At 43.0% G+C, this 21,890-nt stretch overlaps 1 protein-coding gene across 4 annotated transcripts in view; it reads right to left on the bottom strand.

The window, feature by feature from the left end:
* Window positions 1–934: 934 nt before the first annotated feature.
* Window positions 935–21,890, bottom strand: part of SGK1 (serum/glucocorticoid regulated kinase 1) — a gene marked incomplete at both ends in the record, with an annotated part of 110,957 nt that continues 90,001 nt past the window's right edge. The window contains 12 exons of one of the 4 annotated variants that reach the window (XM_084257214.1): window positions 935–1,102; window positions 1,490–1,579; window positions 1,684–1,839; window positions 2,684–2,779; window positions 3,192–3,315; window positions 3,660–3,772; window positions 4,050–4,181; window positions 4,300–4,383; window positions 4,485–4,589; window positions 4,976–5,051; window positions 5,468–5,543; window positions 6,606–6,723. In XM_084257214.1, the coding sequence (XP_084113340.1) occupies window positions 935–1,102; window positions 1,490–1,579; window positions 1,684–1,839; window positions 2,684–2,779; window positions 3,192–3,315; window positions 3,660–3,772; window positions 4,050–4,181; window positions 4,300–4,383; window positions 4,485–4,589; window positions 4,976–5,051; window positions 5,468–5,543; window positions 6,606–6,723 (1,338 nt within the window). Of the gene's footprint in view, window positions 1,103–1,489; window positions 1,580–1,683; window positions 1,840–2,683; window positions 2,780–3,191; window positions 3,316–3,659; window positions 3,773–4,049; window positions 4,182–4,299; window positions 4,384–4,484; window positions 4,590–4,975; window positions 5,052–5,467; window positions 5,544–5,674; window positions 5,820–6,605; window positions 6,724–21,890 lie in introns of those variants that run through there. The other 3 variants (XM_084257215.1, XM_084257213.1, XM_084257216.1) reach the window with 3 other exon arrangements.

Genomic DNA, 21,890 nt, shown 5'->3' with positions numbered 1-21,890 from the left:
ATTATAACCATGTTAATTACAGTACATTAAAATGGTGGTTTACATTACAAATAAGCCTGTAAGTTTAAATATACTAGTGTTATAATCCAATGTACAGACTTTCTTTATACAATACATACAATTATCAGGAATGCAAAAAAAAAAAAACATAAATAATGCCCATTTTACAGGTGACATTTTAAACAATGAAAACACCAGGCTTGACTGACAACTGGGGCATTGGTCCATAAAAACCCTTTCTAAAAATAGAAATATTTGTAGCAGCAATGCTTTCTTTTAAGCATCTGGATACAAGTCATTGCAAGACCATTTCAATAAATTTTAATTAACCATTATCTTACAAAAACAACAGTCTACACGTAAATTTATCTTCCAAATATGGAAGAAACAAACAATGTCCCACGTTGTAGTGTCCTGCAAGTGTCACATTGATGCTGATGACTCAATCCATCTGTGATCAAGCATACCACACTCATACCGCTGTTCACACAGACAGTCCACAAGGAAAAGCAAAGAACTGAAACAATCCGCAAGAGGAAAGGCTTTGGAGCTAACACGATCTCATCAGAAAAGGCACATTTCATAAGATTCAGTATCATGGCCCAGACAGACTTTTAGATCCTCCCTCGGATGGCGTCGTTCCTCCTCGTAAGACCACTGCCTCTGTCTAGGCGGCACTCCACTGCTCACTTCAGAGATAGCACCACGTTGGAAGGAAGAATAAAAATGAAAACCTCAGGAGCTCACTGAGAGGAAGATGTGCTCTTCAAAAAGCTTCCAGCAAACAGTGCAATAAGATTGCCAAGGTGTGCAAGCTTCCAGAGATGTGCAAATTCTCTCGTAAGATGTCCCGTCAGCTGGCAGCTCTGCCCGAAGGCTAACTAACATATTTTAAAAACTCACAGAAATCCTTGGAGACCACGCCTCAGACAGTTCAGAGGAAAGAGTCCATGGGTGGTGCATAGGAGAAGCCCAAGAAGGCCTCAGCGGCTTCCTTGACGCTGGCGGTGAGGAGAATGCTGTCGGGGGACCTGCCAATGGAGCTGGGCACAGGTTCTTCAGTGAACTCAGGATCAAAGTGCCTCAGGTCGCTGGGCCCACTCTATTGAAAGAAGGGGAAACACATTCAGGCTCAATTATTTGCCCTGGGTACAAGGCAGAGAAATTCTCCCTTAGGCTTTAAATGTGGGAATACTATATGGAAACTCGTCTAATAGTCATCCCGTTCAGGCATGAAACCCAAGGTCATAAAGTTTAAATAATGGGGATCATGTTGGCTTTGTCTTTTGGTCCTTTCCTTGATAAATGTGGTAAACACTGGCGTGTGCTTTGTTGGGACAAAAGTGCTATTTTTTTCTCTAGGTAAATGACAGGTCTGTGAAGAAAGTCTCTGCCAATTTGAGGGCCATACCCCCAGCTCCCTTCCCCCATAGAACTCAGACTTGAAAATCATATGCTTTGGGGCTCCCTATACTTAGAAGATACTTACCACATTTGGGTTAAAGGGAGGAGTAATCTTCTTATTAATGAGATCATCCCAGTTAATGAGGGAGAAAAAGACATGATTCTTAATCTCCATCTGTTGAGAAGAAACACAAGGTTCATTTAGACAGGCAGGATTCAAGGAGTGAGGTCTAGTGTGTGTCCCTGCCAGCCCAGGAGCAGAGGAGAAAAATGACTCACAAAGTCATCCTTGGCACCCAGTCTCTTTGTCCTGTCCTTCTGCAGGAGGCCCTCTAGGAGGTGTCTTGCAGAGTTGGTAATATTTGGCTTCAGTTGGAGGGGCTTGTTCAGAATGTTGTCATACATCTCAGCTGTGTTTCGGCTGTAAAAAGGAGGCTGAAAGAAGGGGGAGAAATCATTGAATACTCATTTCGAAATTTTGCAAAGCATACATTACCAGTAGAGTAAAAGATCTAAACTGCCACATATTAAGCTGGACATGACAAAGTTTTTCCCCAATATGCTTTCTTTGCTCTTGATTTTTTTTTTTTTGTGTTTTGTTTTTTTTTTAAGATTCTCACCTATATATTTGAATTTAAAATAGAAGTAATATTGGGCCTCCCCGGTGGCGCAGCGGTTGAGCGCTGGGTTGCGAAGCTGCCCGCGGCCTCTGCACCGCTGGTTTGATCCCCGGCTGCTCCCCGGCCACCGGAGGAGGGTCCCACATGGCGCGCAGACCTCTCCTGCCGCCCGCTGCTCCCCTCAGCAGTGTACTTCGGTCCTTCTGCCTGCTCTGCTCCCCGCTCTGGCTCTGGTGAACTCTCTCACCCTCTCGCGCTTCTGACTGTACCCAGTGCATGTATAAACAAACTCATGGGTTGCCAGAGTCAATGTTGCTCTTGATTTTTTAAGTGTCTAGTTTGCAGCTGTTGTCAGGGGGGTAGGTGCTAATAAGCCATGTTTTTCATTCTCATCTAGGTTAAGTTTGGTCAGACCTAGGAAAATGTGTATTTACAAAAGAAATATCCACTAGGAAAGTCTACCCTCAGACACTATGCAAATGACCAATATGCCTTATCAGCTTTTGGTAAGCTGCTCCTAGGGGCAGAAGGCAATGAGAAGATCTGCAGGGAGATTGCATGCCCAGATAAATCTGGATTAAGAAGACTAATAGTGATAATGAGCTAGGGCAGTCATCAGAGCAGGGCAACAGTACATGATTCTTGATTTGCTTACTCACCAGGCCATAGAGCATCTCGTAGAGGACGGCCCCCAGGCACCACCAGTCCACAGTCCTGTCATAAGGCTGCTTATGAAGCACCTCGGGTGCGAGATACTGAAAGACAGGCCCGGAAAACAGGTTAGAGCAGGGGGAAAGTTGGGGGAATCCTTAGCAAACATGTAGTTGGAGACCCTGAGTCCACTTGGAGGATGTATTTCTTTAGGTTTCTTCCTGAAAATATTGCCGATTTTGAGGCCAACTGGACACTTAAGTGTACTTATATTTGGGAAGCTGTTGGGTACCCAACAGATACTTTTCTTGGAGAGTGAGATTCCTAGCAAGCTGCTAGTTTTAATGAATGCAACACAGGGTCTTGGGATTTCTCAGTTGCATCAAACAACACATGTAATTTACTTGCACTGAACTGGACTAAGGAATCTCAGAGGCCAGTTTGCCTTTTCATAGTTCAGAACACGATTGCACTTGTCTCTCCTGGAAGGAGGTGCCCATTCTAGAGTGCTCCTACCTCAGGTGTGCCACAGAAGGTGGAGGTTGTGCCATTGGGTTCGATGTTCTCCTTGCAGAGCCCAAAGTCAGTGAGGACGATGTGCCCCTGTGAGTCTAGCAGAATATTCTCTGGTTTTAAGTCTCTGTAAAAAAAGTGAATAGAAAAGTAGTGCCGTGAGTCAATTTCACTTCATAAGAAATCCCCTATAAAGATAATTGCTGGAGGTACTAAATGCATTTAAAATTCATTGGAGCTGTAGAGTGAATAAAAAAGGGAGTCCTTGTTCTGCTAATCTACTCTGGATTTGGCACAATCTGAGTTGGCTAGTTCCCCAAGTGGCAGGGAGTCAAGGCAGCTCAGCTGCTGGGGGATCTGGTTTTAGGTGACTATGTGGTACAGAAATATACACCATTGTAAAGCTTCATCCAAGGCCAGGGCTGTCTCCTTTACAAGTGGGAAGGTAGGCTTAGGAGCTCTTTAGCTCACCTATAAACGATGTTCAGAGAGTGCAGGTAACCCAAGGCACTGGCTATTTCAGCAGCATAGAAGCGAGCCCGTGGTTCCAGGAAGCAGCGCTCCCTCTGGAGATGGTAGAACAACTGCAGGAGACAGAACAAAGTTAGTCGAGGTTGCCAAAGCCTGTTCACAATGCATTTGATTAGTCTCTCCATACACGGCTAAAGAGAACAATCACAGGAAGTGGCCCAAAATAGTCCATTAACTATTTGAAACCTGGCAGATTAAAGGAAATCTAATTCTGTTCACTCTTCCCTGATTTCCCCCCAAGTATCTTTAAAAAACTGTCTTCTCAAACTCAAATCTACAAAGGAAGCCGGGCACAGAAACTCAAAGGCCAGCTCACAGTCCCCCGCTCACCTCTCCACCGTTGATGTAGTCTAGGACAAAGTACAATTTGTCAGCAGTCTGGAAAGAGAAGTGAAGGCCCACCAGGAAAGGGTGTTTCACATTCTTAAGTAGAACATTCCGCTCCGACATGATATGCTTTTCCTAAAAAAAAGGACAATGAAGATTTAGTGGTAAATGTCAACTTGGCACCAAAATTCCAAGGTCACTCTATTCAATGAATGTCTTATCTCCAACCTTGTCCCTCAAGTCCATTTCTTACCTCCTTCTTTTTCAGGATGGCTTTCTTCTGCAAAACTTTGACTGCATAGAAAGCTTCTTCTGCTTTGTGTCTTGCTAGAAGAACCTGAAATTTCAATTAAAAAATCATTTTGCTATCCACATTCACGGAGAATGTAAAATGAATGCATGAAAGACTCTAAATGATGTCTCTAGAACTGAATTTACCTTTCCAAAACTGCCCTTCCCAATCACTTTCAGAAAGTGAAAGTCGGACGGTTTAGCATGAGGATTGGATGATGGGCCAAGGTTGATTTGCTGAGAAGGACTTGGCTAGAAAAGAAAATGTTTTCTTTTAATTTCCTTGCTTCAAGATTTTGTAGTAAAACAGAGGCAACATAAAGATACTACATCTGCAAACTACTAAGGTAAGTCATCATGCAGCTATAAACACATTTAAAACTACTTTTCATCCATACATATTAATATTTCAAATGAGTGTACAACAGTCATGTGGTAGGTAGATACAACTTTTGTGTAACATGCCTTTCTATAAATACTGACTCAAGACTTAGGCGCTCATGTCCCTTGTTATGCTGCGAATAAGGCATTCCTGCTTTCATACTAACTTCTAGATATACTATTTTAATTCATCAGTGTACGGATAGTGACTCATTTACAAGATTCCTCCACCAATGCATGACAAATAGAGTACTTACTGGAGGAGAAGGGTTGGCATTCATAAGCTCAGGCTCCTGAGGTTGGGAGATTTTCAAAATGGACTGAACTTCAGGGCTGCAAAGAAAGGAACAATTCAGAGGCTCCGAACTCACCGCAAGGGGGCACGCCAACACTTTTCTAGAACTCAGTGTTTAAAAGTACCCAAGTAAATGACTCAGTTCAAGAAAATAATAGCTAAAGAAAACAATAAACTCAGTAAAATACATTGACTAGGGCAGTTATTCTTGGAAAAAGGGGGTGGATCCGGCAAATACGAAAAATTTTCTTGTAATTCTATAATAAGCCATCTCACCAAATTAATTTTAATGTTCAAAATGTTTTAAATAAACTGGAATTTAAGAGAAAAGGGACTCCCCACCTCCTCGGGGGGAGTCTTTAGGTCCTGATCAACACACCAAAGAGCTCTCTTTCCTGCTGGCAAGTCAAACTATACTACTCATTTTTATTTCCCCAAATCCCTCCAAACTTACTGTTTGCATGCATAGGAGTTGTTGGCAATCTTCTGAATAAAGTCGTTCAGGCCCATTCTCCTCTGTTTCATGAAAGCTGTGGATCAGAAGAGAAATAAACATTTAGACGGCTTTTAACATCAAACACCACATACACTAATCTGATCCGGACCCTTAAAAAATATCCACCGCGCGTATCCTGGAAGCGGCTTTTATTCCTACACTCACCGATAAGAATTGCTACCATTCCCCTCATCCTGGAGTAAGTGAGGGTGCCCCTAGCAGCCTCGGTTTTCACCGTCATCGCCAGAGCACGCGCACCGGGAGTCGCTAGCACGGGAGACCGGCTCAGCCCACACTGAGACTGGGCTGCTTCGCCGGCCTTATATACCCAGCGCCGGCGCGGGGGCGGGGCTCACGCGACCACGAGGAAGAGGCCCTCCTCGGCCCCGCCCCCAGCCCCGCCCCCAGGCATGGCCCCGCCCAGCACAGCCCCGCCCCCAGCCCGGTCCCCGTCGCCGCGCCGCGGGGCTGGTGGCGGAGCCGCGGCGGGGGGCGGCTCCACCCCTGGCCGGAGGGCGAGCCGGGGCGGGAGCGGGGGGCGCGGGGAGCGCCTAGGGCAGGGCCCGGCGCGGGGCTGTTATCTGCCCGCCCGGGCTCTCGGGCCCCCGAGAGGGAAGCCGCCGGCCGAGGGGGAGGGGAAAGGAGGGGGAGACAAGGTCCGGGGTAATTTTCCACCTTTCTCATTTACCCCACTGGGCAAAGACCTCAGCGCCGCGGCCCGGAGGCGCGTCCCCCTCCCGCGCGGCGCGGGGGCGGCTGTGCGCGCGCTCTCGCTTCTCAAACCCGCGCCTGGAATCCACTCCCGGAGCCGGCGCCGACCCGCACCCCCAATTCGCACCGCAGCCCCCACGGCTGTCGCGGGGCGGGCGCGCAGCCCCGCTGGGGTTATCTCCCCGCGCAGGGGCGCAGCGCCAGGGGAGGCGGCCCCCTTATCTTCAGGGTCAGCTGGGGGCCAGGGCGCCCCGCCGGTCCCCGAGCTCCGACGCCCACAAGCCCCGGCCCCTCCGTCGGAGCCTCAGCAAACACCCCCGCGCCCGAGCGGAGCAGCTCGCGGGGGGCAGCTCGCGGGGCCCCCCGCGTGCGCCCCGGCGCTTACCCAGTCCGGTCAGCAGGAAAGACTCGCTGCGCTTCTGCGCCTCGCCCCTCTTTTTGTGGCGGGGCCGGAGCAGGGACTCCAGCCGGGCCCGGGTCAGCGCGCCCTGCATCTCCCCCATGGGCAGCGGCCGCGGGGCGCGCGGCGGGCGAGGCGACCGGCGAACACTGACGTTTCCTTGAAGGAGCCGCCGTGACTCAGGCCGGGCAAGATTTCCTGCCCCGAGTCCCAAAACAAACAAATGGCCCTTGTGCACAGCCGAGCCGCTTCCGAAAACGCCTTTTTTGTGCTTTTGGCCAAAGTCAAGCAAGGTTGAAAAATCCCAGAACTTGGACGAGGAGGAAGGAAGGAAAGAGAGAGAGACGGGGGGACAGAGAGGTCAGGAATGTGTAGGGGAAGGGGCGGAAATAAAGTTGGTCTGTGCACGAAAGGGGGAAAAAAAAGCTACAATCTGCATTTTACTTTTTTTCCCCTAAAGTAATTTCTCAGAACATTCTGTCCGTTGCGCATGTAGTTTTGCCTTTGCATTTTTAATCCCCGCCATGCCAAGAGCACGTGAAGAAGAAGAAGTTAGCTTGGTGGCTCCTGCAGGGGCCGACCTGGCGTGACCCCGGGGCGTGAGCAATTAGTGGGGAGCAGGCGGCGCGGGGTGCGCACCCCAGCCCCAGCGCAAGGTCCACTCCGGATTCCCTATTGTGCTCTGCCCCCTCAACACTACGCCTGGTCACATTGCATTTTCTTAAAATACCTTAGTTTCTCCTCATCTCCCCTACCCTTCCCCCGGTTTATTTCAGGGGTGACCCAGGAGTTTTTTCTTACAAAGCTCACCACCTGGCTCTTGGTGGAGAGCCCCAGAAAAACTGTGACTTGTTAACTCCTGAAGGATTAACCCGAGACTCCGCTCCAGACAGCAGGGGAGGGCGCGAGGTCCTGCAGAGCAGCGGCGCGGTGGATGCACGCGCTCACCCCGCCGCTGGGAGATGCCTGGGAGCTGCAGTCTGACCCATGGCGCTCGGAATCCGGCCCGCGATGGCTGGGAGCGCAGCGACGGGGCCATAGAGCAAGGAGAGACTGCAGCAAGTTACTGAGGTGTGCAGGGCTGGCTACCTGGCGCGTGCTGGCGTTGTCTACGATGGATGCCCTGCCGTAACCCCCTGCTGCCAGGGGCCCTGCCATTTCAGAGCTGCCTACTGCGTCGGACACTCCGAGAAATACCAGCTGTCAAACCAAGAATAGCTCCAGAAGCGGTTTTTCTTTGGTCCTGGACAAGGATTTGTTTTGCAGGCACAACCACCTCATTTGCCCTAATATGATCTGTAGTCTCAACTGCTTCTTGATTTTCTCAGTTACAATAGCCCCAAACACACATCCTCTCCGAGAGACTGGCTGGGAGATTTTGCTCAGCATCCGCTTAAAACAATACTTAACAATTGCCTGAAATTGATGCTCCAATCGAAAGTAAGGTTTAGGAAACTCCAAATCACAGTAACTGGCCCATGTATTCTTCATATAATATGACTTTGTTATTGCCAGGCCCCTTCCCCCCACTCCCAGTTGCCCTTCAGCTAGCCTTGCCCCAGCCAGCTCACACGTGTTTCCTTCCCCTGTACAGGGTGAATTTTACAAAAACTGTTCAGAAACACCAATGCACACCAAGGTTTTTGCTTGTTTGTTTTTCAAACAATAAATGAAGAAATTTTCCATCAGAGACCCTCCCCTACAACCCAACTCCTGTACCCTTCCTTTGCCAAGTAACCCCCACTTCTTTGAAGCATCTTTGTTTTACCCATTCTGTCCAAATTATAGTAATAAAAGCAGACAAACCTTTCAAGGGGGATTTTATAGCCTCCTCTTTCATTCTTCAGTTCGCCTAGGAAATGAAGGTTGGGGATTACTTTCTGGAGGCTGGAGGTAGAGCTCAGATAGCTGAGGAGCCTCCCTGCTATGTGACTGATAAGACTGGAAGCTGAGATGACAAGGGAGCCTGCGCCAGAGGTGGCTGACCAAGCTCATTGAAGAACCCCACTCTATATAAAGGCAATTTACATACAGGAAGGGAGCAAACTGCAAAGTTCAACACTGGGCCGTTTATTCCCTCCATTGCAACATCACCCAGAAAATTACAGTCATCAGCGTCCTCGGTTTATTACACCCCAGCAAGACACACAAGAAATAGAACTTGACTGATGATCATCACAAATCAGTCCAGAAAAAATTCAAAACACATGCACAGAGTTTATTTTCTCAAAGAAGCTCTGCCCCATGCATTCCAGGAGGAACGTGGAATTTAAGTTAGAGGCCTCTGAGTGGACTAGGAAGGAGGCACTACCATATGATTTGTGGTTGGAACAGAAAAGGGCCGGCTGATGGCTCCCACCTCCCTTTACCCTAATGCTAAGCAGTTGGAGACGGAGGGTCTGCTCAACTTATCATTTACAGAGAGAATCAAGTTGTTGAGACTGGGTTTTCTTCCAACCGGATACCTGATGGGTGGAACAGGCGCCCCCTGTTCTGTCCCAGCAACCTACTAAGACTTCCGAACAGGAAGGTGACACAGGGCGGCGGGGGTAGGGGGTAGGGGAGGTGGGGGGGGGGGGCTGTGTGTGACGCGCGCCTGGTAACTCCGCACAGGCTTTAGGCTGCCCGGCGGCCGCTATTCAAACGCCCGATCTGTCCTTCCTTCCCGTCGCCAGCCTATTCGGTCCAAATATTCCTTCCACCGGGAGGAATCCGGCGCCTTCCCTGTCCCTTGGGGCCCAAGGGGCCAGAGTTGCGTCACCACGCCATTTGCACAGGCTGCCCAGAGGGCGCTCGCGTTCTCTGGCAGAACAGCTCCGGAATGCTGGCTTTCCCCCACTGTCTCTTCCCATCACCCAAAAAAAAAAAAAAAAAAAACCTATCAGATAATTTATCCACAACACCTTGTGCAGTCATAGAAAATATATGGACGACTTGACAGAAGTTGGGCTAATTACCGCCCCAATCCCCCTAGTCAATCGTCTTATATTTATGCATCATATTGGAAAAACTGCAATCAAAACTCTCAAACAAAAATGATTCTCCAAGAGGTAACATTTGCACTGAAACCAAAATTTGCCAGCGCAAGTATATTTTAATATTTCAGAAACTCATTTCAGCTCTTCTAGTTTATTTCCCTTTCGTGATGGACTATAAATACTAAGACCTGAAAGCTTTCCATTTAATTTAAAGGCTCAGAAAACAAATTACTGCTATTCCTTCATAGGTTAGAGGAAATATTTTGTAAAACATTTGTATAAGGACTAAACTATATCCCTGCTAAGACTACTTCTTAAATGTGTCAGCTGGGGTAATTTTCAGTTTTTAGATGTAATATCTTCCATTGATAGCAGGGCAATATAAACTGTCTTGTATTGTTCAAAGTGCCATACATTCTAGAACCATCCAGTGTAGAGTTCACGTTTCCATACTTATTAATTCATTGGTTGATGTTTACAGTTTTTTTTTTTTTTTTTTTTACTGGAACATCCCCAAACACAGTATATACAAATGCCAGAAAACATAATTATTACTCTGGGGAACAAATAGATGGATCAATTTTTGTTGAAGGTTGTCAGTGAATCCTTTTTTACAGTATTCATCAAACAAAATGATGATGACAAGTGAGTTTATTCAGAATGGATATCATAGAGAAGTAACTAGCAATGGTAGTTAAAAATGTCTATTGCTGAAACACAGGCTTTAGAGTGATTATTACCCTCTCTTCAAAATTGTCAAAATTGAATGCATAAAAGAGATTTGAATATGATATAGTAGATAACTAAGAGAAGAACACATTGTCCAGAATAATAGCGTTAAGAGTTATTAAAACCCACAAGACTTTATGCTTTATTTTATGGAGGGTGTTTCTCTTCCAAGACAGTGGTTTAGTTTAACTAGACTTTGTACCATATGCATGTTGGAATAGGGCTTTAAAAAATAATGTACAGGGGGCCTCTCTGGTGGTGCAAGGGCTATGACTCAAGCTATGAAGCAATCCACAGCCAATGCAGCATGAGTTCGATTCCTGGCCAGCCAGGGAGCAAACCACATGGCACAGCACACCTCTCCTGACTCACCCGCTGCTCCCCTCAGCTGTGTATTTCAGTTAATCTGCCTGTTCTGTTCCCCTCTCTGTCTCTGGTGAATCCTCTCACCCTCCCCCGGCCTGTACCCCAGCTCTTGTATATATAAATAAATAAATCTTAAAAAAAAAAGTATATGTAGCTGTCTATAGAGAACTTTGGTTGTTTTCTTTAACTATTATGGATTAAGCAATTACTATTATTTTTCTTCTGAATTGGGCAGATGATAAGCAAAATTGTGAGGTGGCAAACTTGCTTTTTTGGACCCATTTATCTTCTTCCCATACACCTTCTTTGTCACTGCAGTTGATTCCTATGGCTCTCCTACTTACTATGTGGCCCCCCAAACTCTGAAATATTGCCTACCACTTACCTTGCCACTAATACCAAATGCCTCAATGTATTGCTATTTGATAATTGCCCACAGGAGAGGTATACCTGGTTATTCCTGCCTTCCTCCCTATCTCTCACCATCCTTCCCTTCCACTCATTCATGCAAGCATTTAACTAACATTTATTAAGTACTAACATTAAGCTCAAGGGATGTAAATACAAGTAATCCAGCTATCTGACTTCACAATAGCTTTCATTCTAAGTGGGAGGAAATACACATAAATTTTAACACCGTGAATGCTAAGACAGAAGTCTGAGCAATAGGCCGTAGGAGAATATCAACAAGAAATTTCCAATGAGAAGAAGCAGCAGGCTTATTTGAGGAAAGGCTTCATGAAGAAATGGTATTTGGGCTGATCTTGGAAAGACTGACTATGTACAAAAGAGCAAAGGCATTCTGGACAGAAGAAATACATGCATACCAAGCTAGCAGGTCCATGGTATAACATATTTGGGAATCTGGTTTTTACTCATCTTCACGCACAAGCAGAATGTATATCGCCTTGTGCTAGTGCAGAGGTGGGAAAACTGCACTTTCAAATGAAATGAAAAGATGCAAGCTGGTGCAAATCTGCTTTTGCCTCCACTGTTAATGGAATTAATAGTGTCTTAAAAATATATCCATTTGAAGGACTGCTGATTACTAGTAGGCACAGACAAGGTTAGAAGTCAAAATGGGGAAATGTACATAGTTATAAGAAGGATGAAAATTTAGACAAGACAATTATAATCTAGCACAGGGATTAGCCATCTTTTGCCATCTTTCAGAGGGGCTAATAACAGTGTTCTATATTGGCCTCTTCTAGAGAGGCTGGCCAAAGGCAAATTGGTGGGAGGATAGGGGCCTAATTTTGTAATACATTTTAAATTTCAACCAAGAAAGCTAGTAGTAGTTCTTGATGTGGGATACCCACAGGAGAGGTTTGCAGCGCCATGTGGGCAGCTCCTTGCCTGGCTGGGGATTGAACTTGTGCTGCAGAGACTGTGGATAGCTTCATAGTGCTGTGCTTAACCCCTTGCGCCACCAGGGAGGACCCCCCATATCATTTTTACTATCTGACATTTTTCTTGCATTTGTTGTTTGTCTCCCCCTCCCCACTAGAAAGTAATCTCTGTGAAACGGGCATGCTATCTATCTTATTTTCCACTCATCCTTCCACAACTTTCATTTTGCAAGAAAGCTGGAATGAAGATTTACTATGAGCTTTCCCATTTTGTATTCCTTCAAGATCTCCTTCTCTACGCAATGGTAAAGACTTGATGAAAGGGCCCCTGTTATACAATGTCTACTCTTCGGTTTTCAAGTCATAGCAGAATGACTGTTATGTTGTCAGATGTGACAAGAGCCACAGCACAGGTGTTAGTGCTACAAAAGATGAGAACCAAGTTGTTGCATAATTGCATTTTCGTAGCTCTGTGATTATATGTTTTTACATGTGTGTTTCTGGAGAAACGGGATATATACACACACATATGCACACACACTTCCAGTTCTGCTCCTAGATTCCTGAACCTGTAGATTGTGGTAATGGGAGAAATTGTGCCATATGTTCAATGCTGATTCAGAGCACATAGGCCTTCTGCAGAACTTTGCCCCAGCCCTAGAAAGCACTGCCACACAACTGGCACTGTAGCTGAAACTCCAAAAGGTCATTCCACTATTCTACCAGACCAGTTGCTTCTGGATCATGGAGAACATAACTGCAGTAAGTTCCTTGTACAGCAGACCCACTGATATACTTCATTTTCTGAGAAGTCATTTCCTTGAACAAAAACCACACTATGCAGAATATCATGGTGGCAGAGAAGAAATTCTGAAAGTTTTTAACTGGTGGTTTTGGCACAAGTACTGTATGCAGAGAAGACAAATCTGTATCCAGAGTATGCTCATATTCCAGTCAGAAGAAAATACTCTCCCTTCCACGATGACAGAGGGATGATGCAATCAACTTGCCGCCAGGTGTCTGGCTGATCAGCCATGTCAGGGGCTCAGAACTGGTCTCTGCTGATGGCAGACTGGGCATTCAGCATTGGCTGTAACAGGGAAGTCTATGCCACTGACCTCTGTATAACCCCCACTCTTGCCCACAGGGCCATCTCATTCATGGGATCATTCACTGATGACAGCTATGACAGGTCATCTACTTGATTATAAAATCCTCATGGAGGTCACCTCTTGGTGAACATTGACATGGGACATAAATATCTTCACTCTTTTTGATGGATCAGAGAGTTTTATCCACATATCTCTCCAGCAACTTCCTTGTCACCAGCTTTTCAATTGTTTTTCTTTTACTTCTAAGTCTCTTACCATTTTGCCAAACCATGTTTTCATCCATGAATTGGCATAAAATACACACATCTGGCCAGTTTTCCTAAACTAATTAGGTGAACTAATGTAAAATGAGAGGCACTATTTTTAGTCCTGCCCACCGAGAGGATCTCCCCTCACCACTACCTTTCAGCAATGTCCAGAATAGGGGTCTAGTGCTGCAAGTTGTCTGCTTCTGGGAATAGATATACATATGATAGCACCATTAATTCAGGGGTGTCATCCATAACACTGGGGAGTGATGCAGAAACTTTCATCACAAAGACATGAGATGCTCCATCTTCATACTAAGCATTTGGGTTTTTATTTCCAGAGGTTTCTACATCTTTACTTGCTGCTTTCCTCATACATAGTGGATTTCAGTATATATTTTGCTATTTTAGAACATCCCTGATATATTTTGCTATTTTAGAACATCCCTGAATCACTTCGATACTTGAATTTTCATTTTTTCCTTGACTGCCCTCTCTCTTTTAGCAAATAATTGACATTTGTGGCAATCCTATGAAAACGGCACACCATTAGTTTATGAAGCAAACATTCAAAGAAAGATGACCACAATACACTAGCTATATCACCTGACCAGCTGCTTAATATATTTGAAAAATATTGAGTAAAATATGAAAGGCATTGTCTTAGTACTAGACAATTTTTGTGGAAACTACAGAGGGTCACAGAAAGCACATTTATATTTCACAGGGTAACACCACAACTTAGCAACTGAAAGTTGCCAAACACCCCATATGCCAGGATATGCCACCTTAGGTCTTCTGATGCCTAAAAAGCCCTGAAAAAATGTGACTTCTTGGTATCTGCCACTTTGGAAGGTGTGCAGGGTGCCTCAGTAATTGGCTACCCCTAGAACTGCAGACGCTATGGGAGGAATCTCATTTCCTATACAGCTTACCTGGAGATTTTACAACTCACCCCCAAATCTGAAGACTACTGTGAAGTCCATTATTCTCATTACAGTTAGCAGCAAACCCCTCATTCAAGCCGGGACTTTAGGAGTCCATGCACATATTTACATTTTTCTGGTCATTTGAGATGTAGAAAGAGCAGGATTATTTCGTGCAATTATTTGTCTTTCCTACTTCCTAAAGTGCTTTGCATATAATCTATTTTCAGCAAATATTGGCTTATTTGAAGACTGAACTTCTTCTGGGCCTACCATAATTCCTTCTTTTATCTTTACTTTTCAGCTTTAAAACCCTAAGGTGAAAAGGTTTTAACCCTAAGGTTAAAAATCTTGATCCTTTGCTTGGTGACATATTTTAAAGGGAGATATTTATTCTAGACTAAGTTAATGGGAGTACATTGATTTTTTTGCTTTTATTACTTTATCCTGGATTTCATAAACATCAGAACTTCCACGTTTAGCCTAGTTTTCTAAGCTCAGATGGTTATGACATCAGACACTTTTGATAGAATTATTGATTTTTGGGTTTTGATTATATAATCTCTAACAATTAAGATTAATATTTACAAAAGAATTACTTGAAGGTTTGGCAAGAGATTCCCATACATTAGCTACTGCTATTATTTATGGGTGTGTGTTTCATAATCATCACTTCACAAAAGCTATATATGAATATAAAAGAATGAAAATAAGCTTTGCATAAAGTCCACAAGAAATTACAAAGGAGAAATTAAATAGATGTGAGCAGAAGACAGAAAAATCATGAATAATTTCTTATTTTCCAAACTAAGTAAATATGGTTGGTCACTTACAGAAGTTACTATACTATAATATAATTTGTTATACAATTTTATGTTTAAAATTATAATATACTCAATACTCATTTAGAGCAAACGACTATTCCAAAGAGACAAGAGGATTACTATGAGTTAGTATTTACAATGATTCCATCTCAGAATTCATAAAATATTGCTTAAAAATCTAGAGACTGAGAACACAAACATAGATCATGATAAACCTATTTGAAATTCATTCTTCAAATCATGTTGTTTACGTACCTTTTTATGTACTAACATAAATCCAGTTTGACAGGTTCTGTTTAATAAGCCTTCTAAAAGCAAGGTACTTTCTTTTCTTTCTTTCCCACATTGCAAATACTACACTTTTATATCCACAATCTGCTCTTGAAACTGCTTCTGAGGTCTCACACCCTTCTGATTTTTCCTTTCCCATTGGGAATCAACAAAAAACAAACAAAACTGGCAGAAATGAACCCAGACAAAGTTTCTAAGATACTGGCCCACTCTCCCCGCCCCACTCTCCTCTGCCTTCTTTCAAATATTTAAAGAACTGGGGTACAGGCCAGAGGTGTGGGGGAGGAGTGAGAGGATTCATCAGAGACAGAGAGGGGAACAGAACAGGCAGACTGATGAAATACACTGCTGAGGGGAGCAGTGGGCGAGTCAGGAGAGGTTTGCCACACCATGTGGGTAGCTCCCTGGCCGGGGATCAAACTTGTGCTGCAGTGGCTGAGGACAGCTTTGTAGGTTGTGTCTTAATCCCTTGAGCCACCAGGAGGCCTTGGATTTTTTTTTCTTTAAGATTACAAGTTCCTATAGTACTGTCAGACACCATATAAGGTTTCCCAGGATTGTTCTTTATTTTCTATCTCTTTTCTTAAAACAGTTACAGATGACCAGAATTAATATTGCACACATTATATCATGTGCATATGTACATTATATATGCCATATAGTATATATTATATTACTATTTAAATATAAATATTTAAAAATATTAGAATACATTTACATAAAAATGTCCAAGAGGAGCAAATTCACTAGACATAGCTAGACTACTCCCAGGAATAACAATAGAAGTATATAAAACATGTAGCCTTGTTAGAACATGGCACAGCTGTATCTAACATCTTATCTTCCCCATTTGTGCAAATTATTTTTCCTCAGAGAGCAATGCTTTTTGATTTTCATAGACTGATTTCTGATAATTTGTCTCACAAAGAGACAGGGTGAAGGCAAGTGGCTGGATCATTGTAAACATTCCCATTTCTAAAAATGATTCAACAACTCCACCTGGATGTACTGCTGCCTTAGCTCTATTTCATTCATTTGTTCATGTGAGTGAAGGGGGGCACAATAAATGCTCTTTCTCTCTTTGTTTTAAAGTCTGAAGCTATTGTATATATGAAAGTTGGGTTTTATTTGAACAGTACTACCAGTCTCACTCTATGCTATCCACAGAATTGTGAACATTTTCTATTGGTATGAAAAGGACCTTTAGGAACTATGAACTACTTTATAACACCCCTGATAGCCATTTGATTCCCTTGCTTCATTTTGCACTGGAATCACCTCTATTTCCAAGGACATCTCCATCTTTGTCAACTAATATCAATTGGTAAAGTTCTTCCTTACCCCATGTTCAAAGCTCATGACTTTAAAAAAAAAAAAAGAAATAGTTCTTTCATGCATCTTAAAGCCAGGCACTGGGTTGTTGTTAATGGTAAATTGATAATTAGAAATGAACATCTTCCTTGCTGTAATGTCCGCAATTTAGTGCATCTGTTATAATAGCAAACAGAATGATTCGTGTGGATGACACTATGATTTAGTCCTTTTTTTTTTTTTAAAGATTTATTTATTTATTATTTATACAAACACTGGGTACAGTCAGAAGCGCGGGAGGGTGAGAGAATTCACCAGAGCCAGAGCGGGGAGCAGAGTAGGCAGAAGGACCGAAGTACACTGCTGAGGGGAGCAGCGGGCAGCAGGAGAGGTCTGCACGCCATGCGGGACCCTCCTCCGGTGGCCTTGGAGCAGCCGGGGATCGAACCAGCGCCGCAGAGCTTCGCAACCCAGAGCTCAACCGCTGCGCCACCGGGGAGGCCCTGATTTAGTGCTTTTTGTACAATTTCTCATTTCCTCTTTAAAATGACTATCAGAAATGATACTTTCCCCTTATGTATTCTTAAGACTTGAAGCTTAAAGAGGTAAAAGTTAGCTGTGCGATGTGCCATAGCTAGCAACAATAAAACCAAAATGCAGATCAGATTTTTCTGACACACAAACTCCGCTTTTATCCAATAAAAGAGCTGGCCTCCTTGTCTGCTCCAAAAGATAGCCCTTCCCCTATCTCTATCTCACATATTATTTTACACATATTTTCTCACATGTTACTATTTTAACTTGGATTTACACTATTGTATTTAGTCTACCTGTGTGTACCCATTATGTCTTCCTGAACTTTCAAAGGCCCACACTGTTGCTTCCTTCTGCATAGACTCTCGCTGAGCACTGGGCAGGAAGGTATATGGTATAGCTCACACAACAAAACCCTATATTTGCCTTAATTTCCTCCTCTACCAACTCTCCCTGACCAAGGGCAAGATCACATCTAAGCTTGAATTTTATCCTTACTTATTGCTCTTTTCACAAACATGTGCGTCTACTTTCAAGCTGTTTTCATTGCCTATTCTGGTCTTATCTTTCTCAAGCAGTGGAAAGGAACTAGAGGGGTTTCCAGGAGATCTGAGTTGAGTTCTGTGTGTCAGGATTTATTAGTCAATGTTCAGCTTTGGGAAAGCACTTGACTTCTGCATGAATCCTCAGGGTTAACACCCATTTTGTTTATTGTACAGGGCGATAGGAAATATCAGATGAGATTATGTATGGGAGAACAATGGGCAAACTCAAGTATGTTTTTTTTTTTTTTATAAGTGCCAGATTTTTTTTTTTTTTTAAATAGAGGCATGTTTTATTTATTTGTTTGTTTGTTTGTTTGTTTTGTTTATACAAGCACTGGGTACGGTCAGAAGCGCGGGAGGGTGAGAGAATTCACCAGAGCCAGAGCGGGGAGCAGAGCAGGCAGAAGGACCGAAGTACACTGCTGAGGGGAGCAGCGGGCGGCAGGAGAGGTCTGGACGCCATGCGGGACCCTCCTCTGGTGGCCAGGGAGCAGCCGGGGATCAAACCAGTGCCTCAGAGGCCGCAGGCAGTTTCACAACCCAGCGCTCAACCGCTGCGCCACCGGGGAGGCCCTCAAGTATGTTTTGTAATCTAATACCTACAAGAACAGTGCAGCTGAACTATTAATATACAATTTTCCACCAAGTGTCAAAATTTTAATCGGTGGAGAGAGCTGATTGCCACACATTTCTGAGGAGGGAGCATCAGTGTCCCCGGAGCTACTGTGTTCAATGGCATCTATTTCAAAGACCTCAGAATACCCTGATCCAGATTTTTCTACATTTTTTGCATTTTCTTTTTTTATCAGTTTGAGCTCCACAAAATAAAAGACTTACAAAGTAAAAAAGAATCTTAGAGTTGACTTACTTTAACCAACTCTCATTTGGCTAATCAGTTTGCCAAGGACTCCCTGTCCTGAAGTTTAATTCTATTTTCATCCCTGAGTGTCCTAGGCTTAAACACCTCCAGCTCCCGATTCACCTTCATTCAGCCTCCATCCCTGCTCACTCACTCTCTCTCTGGGCACCTGAGGCCCACTTCATCTCTGGGATACCTTGCCTCCATTGTTAACCTTATATTTATGAGTCTAGCATGCTTGGAATAATAAAATACATTTAGATACTTTCATGTTAGCTGCAGCTAAAATCCACCTGATTTTATTTTTTATTTATTTTTTTTTTATGAGCAGATTAGATATCGGAGATTTTATTTATTTACTTTTTTGGGTTTTTTTTGTGTCTGTGCTTTATTTTTTTAAATATTTTATTTTATATAATTCTTTTTTTTTTTTTTTTTTTTTTTTTTTTTTTAAATAAATTTTATTGTTATATTCCCCATACAATTGCAGCCCCCCCATTCTGACCCCAATCCCTCCCCTCCCGCCCCCCTAAAAGTGTCTCTGGTTCATAGTTTTTTGTTGATTTTGATTTTCACTATCTTATAGTTATTCATTTTCCTGGTCCCTTATTTAAGTTTTCTAGATTCCTGCTATGAGTGAGACCATCCGGTATTTTTCTTTTTCTTTTTGGCTTATTTCGCTGAGCATGATCCCTTCCAGCGCCATCCATGTTGCTGCAAATTGCATGTGTTTATCTTTTTTGAATGCTGAGTAATATTCCATGGTATATATGTACCACATCTTCTTGATCCAGTCATCTATTTTTGGGCATTTGGGTTGTTTCCAAAGCTTAGCTATTGTAAACAGTGCTGCTATAAACATAGGGGTGCAGGTGTTCTTTGGAATTGATGTTTCTGTGTCCTTTGGGTAAATACCTAGGAGTGGAATTGCTGGATCATATGGAAGCTCTATGTTTAGTAGGTCCAGAAATCTCCACACAGCTTTCCACAGTGGTTGGACCAGTTTGCACTCCCACCAACAGTGCAGAAGAGTTCCTTTTTCTCCACACCCTCGCCAACATTTGTTGTTGCTAGTTTTTTTAATATGTGCCATTCTCACTGGTGTAAGATGGTATCTCATGGTAGTTTTGATTTGCATTTCCCTGATGACAAGTGATGTTGAACATTTTTTCATATGCCTGTTGGCCATTTGCATTTCCTCTTCAGAGAAGTTTCTTTTAAGCTCTTCTGCCCATTTTTTGACTGGATTATTTTCTTTGTTGTTGTTGAGTCTCATCAGCTCTTTGCAGATTTTTGTGATCAGTCCTTTATCATTAGTGTTGGGTGCAAAAATGTTCTCCCAGTTGGTGGGGTTTCTCTTTGTTTTTGTTATTGTCTCTTTTGCTGTGCAAAAGCTCTTTAATTTGATGTAGTCCCAGCTGTTTATCTTTGCCTTCACTATCACTGCTTTGGGTGATGTGTCTGTAAAGATGTCTTTGATGTGCAAATCATGTAGTGTTTCGCCTATATTTCCTTCTATATATTTTATGGTTTCAGGTCTTATGTCTAGTTCTTTAATCCATTTTGAGTTGATTTTTGTGTATGGTGTGAGGTGGTGGTCAAGCTTCATTCTTTTGCATGTAGCGACCCAGTTTTCCCAGCACCATTTATTGAACAAACTTTCTTTGCTCCAATGCATATTCTTTGCTCCTTTGTCAAAGATTAGTTGACCATAAATCTGTGGGTTTATTTCTGGATTTTCTATTCGATTCCATTGGTCTGTATGTCTGTTCTTTTTCCAATACCATGCTGTTTTGATGATTATGGCTTTGTAGTATAGTTTGAAGTCTGGGAGTCTGATGCCTCCATTCCCTTCTTTTTTTTTCAGGAGAGCTTTGGCTATTCGTGGTTTTTTGTGATTCCATATGAATTTCATCAATAATTGTTCTATTTCTTTGAAGAATGACATTGAAATTTTGATTGGAATAGCATTGAATCTGTATATTGCTTTTGGAAGGATGGCCATTTTAATAATGTTTATTCTTCCAATCCATGAGCAGGGGATGTCTCTCCATTTCTTTGTGTCTTCTTCTATTTCTTTTAATAGTGTTTTATAGTTTTCTTTGTATAGGTCCTTTACCTCTTTTGTTAGATTTATTCCCAAATATTTGATTTTTTTTGTTTCAATAACAAAAGGGATGGTCTTTTTGATTTCTTCTTCTTCAGATTTATTGTTTGTGTATAGGAAGGCTACTGACTTTTGCGTGTTGATTTTGTATCCTGCCACTTTACTGAACTGATTGATGAGTTGAATTAGCTTTTCTGTGGAGTTTTTGGGGTTCTCTATATATAATATCATATCGTCTGCAAATAGTGATAGTTTGACTTCTTCTTTTCCTATTTGGATTCCTTGGATGTCTTTCTCTTGTCTTATTGCCCTGGCTAGGACTTCCAGTATTATATTGAAAAGCAATGGTGAGAGTGGACATCCTTGTCTTGTTCCAGATCTTAATGGAATTGCTTTCAGCTTTTCACCATTGAGAATGATACTGGCTGTTGGCTTGTCATAGATGGCCTTTATGATGTTGAGGTATGTTCCTTGTATCCCAAGAATTTCAAGGGCTTTTATCATGAATGGGTGTTGCACTTTGTCAAAAGCTTTCTCAGCATCTATTGATATTATCATATGGTTTTTATATTTCTTTTTGTTGATGTGTTGGATAACGTTGATTGATTTTCGGATGTTAAACCATCCTTGTGCCCCTGGAATGAATCCAACTTGGTCGTGGTGAATTATCTTATGGATACATTGTTGGATTCTGATAGCTAAAATTTTATTGAGGATTTTTGCATCAGTGTTCATTAGGGAGATTGGCCTGTAGTTTTCCTTTTTTGTGTTGTCCTTGTTCGGTTTTGGTATTAGTGTAATGTTGGCTTCATAAAACATGTTTGGTATTGTCCCTTCCTTCTCAATTTTTTGGAAGAGTTTGTGAAGGATAGGCACTAATTCGTCTCTGAATGTTTGGTAGAATTCATTTGTAAATCCATCAGGTCCTGGGCTTTTGTTTTTGGGGAGGTTTTTGATTACCATTTCAATTTCGCTAATTGTAATTGGTCTGTTTAGGTGTTCTATTTCTTCTTTATCTAGCTTTGGGTGATTGTAGAGTTGTAGGAATTTGTCCATCTCCTCTAGATTGTTAAACTTGTTTCCATATAACT

Source organism: Talpa europaea (assembly GCF_964194135.1).
Source record: "Talpa europaea genome assembly, chromosome: 2".
Taxonomy (NCBI): Eukaryota; Metazoa; Chordata; class Mammalia; order Eulipotyphla; family Talpidae; genus Talpa; species Talpa europaea.
The sequence above is the reverse complement of the archived record's forward strand: the minus strand, read 5'-3'. Positions and strand labels throughout refer to the sequence as shown.